General features: G+C 35.3%; 1 protein-coding gene across 1 annotated transcript; it reads left to right on the plus strand.

Moving 5' to 3' along the window:
- The first annotated feature begins 1,165 nt into the window (after window positions 1-1,165).
- On the plus strand, window positions 1,166-10,478 carry LOC125208537 (ARM repeat superfamily protein). Its single transcript, XM_048108173.2, has 33 exons — window positions 1,166-1,412; window positions 1,799-1,860; window positions 1,997-2,089; window positions 2,178-2,349; window positions 2,422-2,537; window positions 3,182-3,268; window positions 3,364-3,480; window positions 3,767-3,830; window positions 3,947-4,089; window positions 4,476-4,523; window positions 4,636-4,704; window positions 5,337-5,412; window positions 5,642-5,772; window positions 5,975-6,034; window positions 6,130-6,190; window positions 6,311-6,375; window positions 6,471-6,532; window positions 6,603-6,726; window positions 6,803-6,860; window positions 7,250-7,362; window positions 7,520-7,597; window positions 7,688-7,750; window positions 7,843-7,938; window positions 8,042-8,151; window positions 8,253-8,442; window positions 8,886-9,000; window positions 9,110-9,222; window positions 9,298-9,375; window positions 9,528-9,590; window positions 9,677-9,820; window positions 9,898-9,957; window positions 10,039-10,119; window positions 10,212-10,478. The coding sequence occupies exons 1-33, from the start codon at window positions 1,295-1,297 to the stop codon at window positions 10,269-10,271; spliced, it is 3,090 nt and encodes a 1,029-aa protein (XP_047964130.1). The 5' UTR covers window positions 1,166-1,294; the 3' UTR covers window positions 10,272-10,478.
- Window positions 10,479-10,977: the final 499 nt, after the last annotated feature.

Consider the following 10,977-nt stretch of genomic DNA (forward strand, 5'->3'; position numbering starts at 1 on the left):
TTAATAGCACGATATCGAAGTTGGATGTAGTCATCTCGATCAAACGCATTTAATTTGACATTCCAATCAAAATAAAATTCAAATAATTTCATTCCAATTAAACATCAAATCCTGCAGAGATCAACTTCATCAAGCGTCACTGCTCTAGATTACGCCTCCTCCACCCTATCACTTTTCATTCCACCTGCACTTTCATCCCTCCCACTGCAACTGGAGTCGCAAAAACGACATCTGCCACGAGATTACTCGCATCTCATCCACACACCCACTACAATCTACCACCTCGCCCCCCATACGTATGATAGTGTGTGGATGAGAACCATTGCCCCCGAGGTCGATAGCTTAGTGCACCTGAGAGGCAACGCTTTTGGTGCATCGTCGCAGAGTAAAGTAGGTGGTTCGGACCATATGATTTTCGACTCGGTGCTAGTGGTCCTTGGAAAAGTTGTAGCGAAGCATTTAGGTTGTTGGACATGATGGAGGATTTGGAGCAAGCCTTTTTTGCAAATTGTGATTGTTGACGACAAAGAATATAGTGATAAAATGAGCTTATATATAGCAAATTAGAGAAGATAGATATATTGTGTATTTGTGTTTGAGACGATTATGATAATATTTCATTTTATAGATTAATCAACATTACGCTGTTTTTATCAAAACGACGTTATATTGTCACATATCGCGTGATTGAGGCAAATTGATTTCATGGGAGATGGCTAAATAAAAAAAAATCATAATGCCATTTTAATATTAAAAATTACAGTATATGACAAACTGAATTTGACTTAATTAAAGTTCTTTAATTTTTTTAATACATGAATTGAAAAGTACTGCACGAGATGAACACTATGTACATTCCACGAAATGTCTCATCTCATCTCAACAATAACAAAAAATGAATGTCTTACAAATTAAGTAGTAAGAGTAATTTATGAACTTGATTGTACTAGAAAGAATTCTAATACAAATGGATGGGGTTATATAGAGTATCATTTATGATAAACTCATTTCTTGCTATCTACAAGAGCATGAATACTGTGTTATTCTTATTCAAGATTATTTGTCAATTTGAATAGCAGGAGTAAATTTTTACTACAACGAGTGACTAGATAGTAGATATGGATGAGCTAGCACAAAAACTAATGGAAAGCTATTTTGACCAACGCAGGCTTCTTTCAAAAACCCTAACTCCTATAAAAGACCCACAATTACAAAACCCCCAAATTGAATTCTCCCTCCCTTTTTGCCGCGTTCATCCAAACACACACACAACTCAGTGTAACCTAACACACATATGCAAATGGATCAAGATCAGCAATGGCTGATCAATTGCTTGAACGCCTCACTCGATCCCAACCATCAAATTCGAAATTTCGCCGAAACTTCTCTCAACCAAGCATCGCTTCAGCCTGGTGATTCAGACACTTCTTTTCATAATTCAGCATTCGATTGATTATACTGTTTCCTGACTTGGATGAATTTATCATGATTTTTTCATTTCGCACATTTTAGGCTTGATTACTAATCTAGTTGTGGTGTTGAGGGATTGACCCATGAAGTATGTTTGTTGTTGGTTCATACGCTAAGAGCAGATATGTCAACTTCACTTATAGAACTATTTCCCGTAGGATATCTTAAACAGAGATTCAATCATTTGAGAAGTGATCACTTTATGCTGAAATCGAGTCAATGGTTCCACGCTTGGTGAACTGGCATATTTTTGCTATCTCGTTTTGTTTAATTCACCTTGAGTATAATACGAGTGATGAAATTGATTCTACATGTTCGTCTACTAAAGGTTATGGCGTCGCTTTGGCTAGAGTTGCTGCAAACCGGGAACTTCCCTTTGGGCTAAGGCAGATATCCTTCATGTTGGAATATACTGTATTTTCTATGGCATTTTCTTATGCTTTGTTTCATAAATGAACACACTTGTGTGTTACGTTCTGGTTCACTTCCCCTTCCTTTTACGTTTGTGGGATTAACATGCCATTACCTAGCAGCAGTACTGCTGAAGCAATATATTAAGAAACACTGGGATGAGGACGAGGATGACTTTGAAAATCCTGCTGTTGCAAGCAATGAGAAGGTTCTCACTATGTCCAAAATTTAATTTTTGAATGTATTCAAGCTATTGTTGATTCGAAGGTATATCCCTAACTCTGTTATTTTATCAGGCGTCTATACGAGGACTACTTTTATCATCACTAGATGATCCAAATAAGAAGATCTGTACTGCAGTAAGTGTGGCTGTATCAACAATTGCACAGTATGACTGGCCCGATGACTGGCCTGAACTAGTACCCTTCCTTTTAAGTTTGATCAGTGACCAGACTAAACTTAATGCTGGTAAGTCCTTTCATCCTTGTAACATCCCTGGATTTTCTTGAGAGGGAATAAGCTTAATACTAGCTACTGCAGTGCATGGGGCTTTAAGATGCTTGGCTCTTCTTACGTCGGACATGGATGATAAGATGGTTCCAAAAATTATCCCAGTTTTGTTCCCATGCTTGCACACTATTGTATCATCTCCGCAGGTTAATCCCTCTTGTTATCTCACATGCTATGTTCATATTACAAATTTCCTGTTGCAATATAAAAAAGGTAAGGTTGTTTGATGTTTTTAGTAAACCATAGATGTTAAGTGTTGTACTAGAATTTCACACTGCTTGCATCAAATGTGTAAATGACATTTTTCTTATTGTAGTCTAAATTAAGTTTTGCTTAGATCAGCTTCTACTGAAGTTAAGCTAAAAAAAGGTTTAACTTAGTTTGATGGTAGGGGTTTTCAAATTCAAGTGACCTTTTTACCATCTGCAAGTGTATGCCTCCTTTCAACACAGTTGTTGTTTTTTCTGAGAATTCTAGTGAAGATATATAACATAGAGTGATGAATACATTTCACTCTCCAGTCTCTAGCTATAACGTGTAGCTTGCTGTATTTCTTTATGATATTCTGTTTGCTTGCCTCCTTTTGACACACCTGTTATTTTCTGAGAATTCTACTGAAGATATATACAATAGAGTGTGGAATACATTTCACTCTGTAGTCTCTAGCTATAACGTGTAGCTTGCTGTATTTCTTTATGGTATTCTGTTTGCTTAACTGAAAAACCATAAATTCTTTGTGCACTAGTTCATTTCAGATTATTTCTAACTTGGCTGTGGTTTATATATGCAGATATATGACAAATCTCTGAGGTCTAAAGCTATTACAATAGCTTATAATTGTATCTCCATTGTGGGGGTTATGAGTGGAGTCTATAAGGTATTCAGCTATAGGTTGTTAATATCAAGATAATTAAATACACCTAAATTACTAGTCACTAGACTAATCATTTTCATGAGACTTCTGGTAACTAGACAGAAACTACTGCCTTCATGTTACCGATGCTCCAGCCTTGGATGGAGCAATTCTCATTAATATTGCAACATCCAGTTCCTTCTGAAGATCCTGATGATTGGAGCACTCGAATGGAGGTTGCTGTTATTTTGTTTTGTGTTTCTTGATGCCATGTACACCCTCTGTCCCCTAAAAATAGGAACTTTAGAAATGGAACGTGTTTTAACGCAAAATTGGTAAAGTAAGAGAGAGATAGTGTTAGTCGAAAATGGGTCCCACCTCATTAAAGAGAGAGCCTTAAATAGAAAGTTTCTATTTTTAGGGGACGGACCGAAAAGGAAAGAGTTTCTATTTTTAGGGGACGGAGGGATATGCCTAATTGTTGCTTTCTAAGCTTAGAAACACCTTGGCACCTTCTTTCAGGTATTAAAGTGCTTGAATCAGTTTATTCAAAACTTCCCATCCATACTGGAAACTCATTTTGTAGGTACTGGATAAAATTCCATATAAGAACTTATTTATTGGTTATGCTGATGTATTGTTATGCTTACCTTAATTAATGATTTGCATTTTCTGATATTATGCCGATTGATGATGTTTCAGTAATTATGGGGCCATTATGGCAAACATTTGTGTCATCCTTGAAAGTATACGAGCGATCATCTATTGAAGGTGTTGAAGATTCCTATGATGGAAGATACGATTCTGATGGCACTGAAAAGAGTCTTGAGTCTTTTGTTATCCAGGTTAGTACGTTTTTTCAAGTTCTAGTGAAGTTTCAGCATGAAGAAATTGGATGAAATAGAAATCAACAGTCAGTCACTGGCTGTTGGAATGTAATCATGTATCATATCACACTATTGCTTCCCTGATAGTATTAAACATCTTTGCCTACTTTGCTGATCAGTGGTCACCTTTTGTTTCTTTTACTATGGAAAATGTCATTTCTTTTGCAATTGAAAAATCTTTCTAAGAACTTCAAAGAGAAAATATTGTTTTATCTTTAGATGACAATTTTGAAGAATTGCTAGTGTATGTAATATCTGAATATGTTTTGTTACCTCATCTCACTCGGTGGGCCTGAAATAAATGTATTTATTACCACACATTTCCTTTGTCTTTGGTCTCGCAGCTATTTGAATTTTTTCTGACTGTTGTTGGAAGCCCAAAATTTGTAAAGGTATGGTTCAAACCATCTTTTAGGAGTATAAAGTAAAATAATATTTTTCTGGCATTCTGTCCATTCAATATCCAATAATGATGATGTATTTATCTTACTTTTTCTGAATTAGATAATCATGAACAATGTGAAAGAGTTGGTATATTATACCATCGGTTTCCTACAGATGACAGAACAACAGGTACTCTCTATCTGATAGATTCTACAGTTCCATGTTTTCATATGACATTTTGTTTATTTTGTAGTAGAATGTTTTATGTCATTAGACCACCCTTGACATGTAATTAATGCTGACTTCTCCTAAGCATTGCAGTATGTTTATTGTTGTTTGTGGTGGGAGAATGAAGATAAAAGCCATGTACCTAAACTTTATACCCAAAACATCACAGCAAGTGGTGTTATAATAATGTAGCTGAGTTTCAGGCTATTGGCTCGCTAAACTGATCAATTTCCTTTTCCTTTTTGGCATAGTTTATTTTTTTCACTTTACAATAATTGATACAGCATATGTTTAGTTTGGAGACTTAAATACCGAACTGATAATTTGAGATTTTGGAATATTCTTATATAATGTGGGGATTATGTGATAGAGATGAAATCACTTAAGATTCAATTCAATTTGAGTTAACAAGTTTGATTCTGCAATTTGTTATCACTTGGTTTTCTAGGTAAAGCAAGTCACATGAGCTAATGTTGCACATAATCTGTTTTTTACTTTGATTTAGATTGGCTTTTCAATGATCAACTTATTAAGTCGTTTATTTTCCCTTTTTTTACTTCTCATAATCCTTTCCATGCGTGGTTTGGATGTAGGTTCATATTTGGTCGGTGGATGCTAACATGTATGTTGCTGATGAGGATGACAATACTTATAGTTGTCGTGTATCAGGTAAATGGTTTCTGGGACTCTAGAGGCAGTCAGATCACTACTTTCTCTGTAGCTCACAGCCTTTCAACCTACTGAATCTACTGAGCCCTTCTATTCATTTTGTTGTCTAAAATGCTACTCTTTCTTACTTGGCTTCACAATTGCATGAGCCTAGTTTTAGATAGCAAAATCTGATATCTTCTTTGTCCAAGTGTATTGATTGTGTGTTTTAAATTTTTTTTTCTTACAGGTGCTCTATTACTAGAAGAGATAATAACTTCTTGCGGAATGGATGGAGTAGATGCTGTAGTTGACTCCATAAAAAGACGAATAAGCGAGTCCCAACATCAGAAAGATAATGGAATTACTGGCTGGTGGAGAGTAAGTTGAACAGTTGCATCAGTTGAATATAGTGCGTACCATGACTAGGGGAATCATCATATTATTAACTAAGACAGGAGCTTCTTTTTTCAATTTTCTTTGTTTCTATTTTTTATGCACTCTATCACCTTGCAAAAATCAACATTTGACTTATTTGTTTGTGTGGTCTTCGTTATAAACTCAACATTTTATGTGATGACAGTTAAGGGAGGCTACTCTATTTGCTTTAGCTTCTGTGTCCGAGGAATTGCTTCAAGTGGAGGTCTGTCCTTTATATTCCTATAGTGAAGAGATGAACATTATTTCATGGTATGTATTGTATGCATGTATTCTATAATGATTTATGGTCTATGTTAGGTTACTTCACCCGAAGTTGGAAGCTTGCTAGAGAAGATTCTAACTGATGACATGGCAACAGGTGAGACAATTTCTGTTAGAAACATATGCAATATTACTTCTGGATTTCAAAATTTGGCTTTATGTTGTAAGGCCATATATGCTTTTACTTACGACTGAAATTTGCTGGATACCTACACAGGCGTGCATGATTACCCCTTTCTTCATGCCCGGTTATTCTCATCTGTTGCAAAACTATCATCTGTGGTATTACTATGTAACCCTCTTCTGGCTTTCATCCTCTCAGCAATGCACTTTCATGTTCTCATTAAAGATCTTATTTGGTTTCATTATTTGTGCAGATGAACAACCAAGTAACAGAGCATTTCTTATATGCTGCAATTAAGACAATTGGCATGGATGTGTATGGATATGATTTAGTATATATCATTACGTAAAATTCTATAGTATGTTACTCATACTCCCTGGTACAGGCCCCCCGCTGTGAAAGTTGGTGCATGTCGAGCTCTATCCCAACTTCTTCCTGATTCTTCCAAAGGAATTTTCCAAAGCCATGCGCTGGATTTATTGTCATCACTTGTAGATCTTCTTAAAAATGTGCGGCGACACCTTACATTTCAGGCAGATGGTTCTCTTATTGTTTGTAGTTTGATATTAGTATCCTATTTTGTAGGCAACTGATGAGACTATGCACCTAGTATTGGAAACTTTACAAGCAGCAATTAAAGCTGGTAAGTTATAATGGAATAAATTCATACTCCCTCCGTTCCATAGTAGTGAGTCATTTTGCCATTTTGGTACATTCCATAGTAGTGGAGTCATTTCCCTTTTTAGTAAAAGTCAACACATTTCTTCTCACTTACTTTTACTCTCTCTTACTTTATTCTCTCTTTATCTCTCTACCTTTTTCATTTCCTACTTTATTCTTCCTTTACTTAACCCACTTAACACATTTTTTCTTAATCTCCGTGCCGGAAAGAAATGGCCCCACTACGATGGAACGGAGGGAGTATTTATGATGAGCTAGTTTTTAGCATGTGTGCCTAGGACATCTTCTAACTTTGTTCTCATTCATTAAGAACTGAGGTCTGGTCTGGTCTGGTCTGGTCTGGTCTTGTAGGTCATGAAATTTCAGCCTCAATAGAGCCAGTTATCTCTCCTATTATCCTTAACATGTGGGCTTCTTACGTTTCTGATCCTTTTATCGGTATTGATGCTCTTGAGGTTTTGGAGGTAAATATTTCAATTATGTTTGTGGTTATACTGTTTTAGTGAATCCAATATGCTATGCATACTAAATCAATATGTTTATGATTAATAAATAAAAATTATGTCCAATATGCCTTCTGAATTTTGTTTAAATCTTCCTTCCTATTTCCTGTCCTTTCAGGCTATTAAAAATTCGCCTGGATGTATACATCCTCTGGTATCTCGAATTTTACCATATGTTGGACCAATCCTCAGTAACGTATGCATCTTTCAATCATATGTAACACAAGTGAATTATATAGTGCTCAGTTGGCCTTATTTTTCTTAATATATTGTTTTCATTTCTCAGCCGCAACAACAACCGGAAGGTTTAGTTGCTGGTTCTTTGGATCTTGTTACAATGTTAGTGAAGGTAACTCTACTGTAAATCAAGTCAAATATATTTTAATAGGCTGCCACATGTGATGGCAAGAATAGTTCTGATATTTGGTTCTTTTTGTTCAGAATGCTCCTATTGACGTGGTAAAAGCAGCATATCAAGTTTCCTTCGAATCTGTTGTTAGCATAGTCCTACAAACTAATGACCACAGTGAGATGCAGGTTACCAGTCCTTTCTCTTGATTAAAGTTCCTACAACTGATCATGCTATCTGGCACTTTTGACGGCTTGAATAGTAAAATAATAGCAGTAATGTTTGTATCAGAATGCAACCCAGTGCTTGGCTGCTCTTGTGGCTGGTGGGAAACAAGATATGCTTGCTTGGTGTGGTGATCCTGGATTCATTATGAAAAGTTTACTTGATGTAGTCTCAAGGTGATTAATTCATCTAGATCTTAGTTCTTTTTCAATTTTGTTTTTAGTGTGGATCATGGTATAGAACTAATCTACTGCCAGCATCATGGTTTTTTATGCAGGCTTCTAGACCCTGATTTGGAAAGCTCAGGATCACTTTTTGTTGGTAGCTATATCTTACAACTCATTTTACATCTGCCTACCCAAATGGCTCATCATATTCGAGATCTCGTGATCGCACTTGTCAGACGCATGCAATCGTCTCAACTTGCAGGACTGAAAAGCTCATTGCTTCTCATATTTGCTAGATTGGTAAGCTTCAAATTTGTATTTCACAGATTTCTCTGGGAATGATCTGGCAAGCTTAGATCTGTGCCATTTACTTACATGGCTTTTTAATAATTATTTTGAGACAGAAAAACTTGATTTTTGCTCTTAATCAAGAGCAATTGAATCATTACGAAGGTGGATCTAGAAACATGAAAGTTAAAGTTGTAATATTTGCTTCTGTTGATACTCTTGTCTTGATTGTACTTTCCTTTCCTGGACACGTTTTTTAAAATTCATGCTTGGGCCATTCTATTGTTGAAGCTTCCAACCATAATAAACTGCAACTATTTGTTTGCTTTAATACAATTGATAAGACATTAAACATTGTGGTCAATTATTAGTGTTTAGTTGTGCAGTGGCTTCTTATTTCTGACTTGTTTGATAAAACTTATTTAACAGTTTAGGATTAATTTTTTCTGATGCAGGTTCACATGAGTGCACCTCATGTAGAACAATTCATTGACTTGCTGGTTTCAGTCCCAGCGGAAGGTCATCGAAATTCCTTTGTGTATCTTATGTGTGAATGGACCAAGCAACAAGGTAAATAGTGTTAGTGCTGATTCTTAAGTGTGGTCTTATTGTTGGTGATTAGCTATATGAAACAACTGGCTAATGATGTATCCTGTCAAATGTTGATTATCTAATCCAGGGGAAGTTCAAGGATCCTACCAAATTAAAGTAACAACCACTGCTTTAGCTTTGTTACTCTTGACAAGGCATACTGAATTGGGGAATGTCAACGTTCAAGGCTATCTGATCAAGGTTGAATTTCACTTCTCATTCCATCAACACATATATCAATCACCTTTCATTTAACTAATCTTTGTGAAAATATAGTCTCAGGCAGGAATAACCACCCGGTCACGATCTAAGGTTGTGCCAGATCAATGGACCGTGATGCCACTACCTGCTAAGGTATAGTAATTGATAAATCCCTCATTTTAAAAATTGCTCTCTGATTCCTGAATAGTAGCTCCTCATAACTTTTCTATGGATGGATGTTTGTCGTGAACAAAGTTTTTTTTTTTTTTGGTATTACGTTCTCATACTGTTTCCTGGCACGGTAGATTCTGGCTTTATTGGCGGATGCTATATTGGAAGTTCAAGAACAAGTAGATGGAGATGATGAGGTACCTAGAATCCTTTTAAACATTGCTATCATAAACTCCATGACTACAGGCTGGAGTCATAAAACTTGTGTCAATTCATTTCACAGGATAGTGATTGGGAAGAAGCTCAGAATGGAGATGAGAGTGGTGATGTTAGTAACAAGGAGAATTTCTTATATTCAGCTGCTGCTACATCACATAGCAGACCTAGTTATGAATATTTAGATGCCATGGCGAAAGTTTTCAATAAGGTTTTCTCCTGCTGACCTTTCACAGTTTTTCCAAACCATGACACTTACTGAAAATCCACGGTTTCTGCTTGGTTTAGGACGAAGAAGATGATGACGACGAAGATGAACTTCTTTGTAGTGCTGATCCCCTAAATGAGGTAAACCATATACTGTGCAAAGTGCAAAATACAAAATACAAAATGCATCAAGCTAACTTAATCTTCTACATGTTCTCACAGATTAATTTGGTTAACTATCTCGTTGAATCCTTAGTAAAGTTGGGTGAGAGTGATAAACCATACTTCCAGCATCTTTTTCAGGTCCCACTTAAATCTATCAACTCTGTTAAACTTTTTTATTTTTTTCATTTCATTGTTCCCGTGACTTATTACAGTTTCAATTTGGTATGCAGAGTTTAAACAAGCCTCAACAAAATGCTGTTGGGTTAGTTTTGAGGCAACGAGGAATATGATTATTGTTCAAGGCTTCAAAAGCTACATGTATGCCAGTGTGAATGAGTGCTTCTTTTTTATTCGAAATTTTGAGTGCTGTATGAAAATAATCAAATATCGTGGACAACAATTTTGTGTATTTTTATTTTACATTTTCTTTTTTAATCTTCTTAGATGACAATACATTACGAATATCCTAATCTGATACCGTGATTCAATTTTTTTTACTTTGTCTTGTTTTTCTTTTTCTTTGATTAGAAATACCTTATCTAGTCTAATTAATAGATTGACGCTTTAAAGATACAAATTAAATACTCCCTCCGTCCCATTATAAGTGAGAAGTTTCTTTTCCGACGTTGTTTTGCGAAAATGATACTCATTTTGTCCACAAAAAATATACAAGTTTTGTCATTTGGACCGTCTATTAAAATTAGACTACTTTTTAAATTTGGAAAGTTTAATCATTTGAATATGGAGTATTAATAATGTGGACCTCACGATCCATTAACACTACTCATCTCTTACTCATACTAAATTTATGTATTCTTTCTCGACTCACATCTACATATATAGAAATAAAATTATGCAGCCAGCTCACACAAAACTCTTTTATAATTCATAAATTAATAATTTTAATTAAAAATAATTTATTGATATTTAAAAATTTTATTTTAAATTTAATTTTATAAAATTAAATCTAATATTGAAATAAAGAAACAAGTGAAG

Source organism: Salvia hispanica, chromosome 6 (assembly GCF_029641045.1).
Source record: "Salvia hispanica isolate PSC_SH4W2 chromosome 6, Shi_PSC_v1, whole genome shotgun sequence".
NCBI classification, from domain to species: Eukaryota; Viridiplantae; Streptophyta; class Magnoliopsida; order Lamiales; family Lamiaceae; genus Salvia; species Salvia hispanica.

Excerpts from the sequence above, each read along its gene's own strand:
- LOC125208537 (XM_048108173.2), top strand. The coding sequence starts at position 1,295 with ATGCAAATGGATCAAGATCAGCAATGGCTGATCAATTGCTTGAACGCC. Across the intron at positions 4,705-5,336 it reads TACAGATGACAGAACAACAG|GTTCATATTTGGTCGGTGGA; the intron begins GTACTCTCTATC and ends GTTTGGATGTAG. Across the intron at positions 7,751-7,842 it reads TTGTTACAATGTTAGTGAAG|AATGCTCCTATTGACGTGGT; the intron begins GTAACTCTACTG and ends CTTTTTGTTCAG.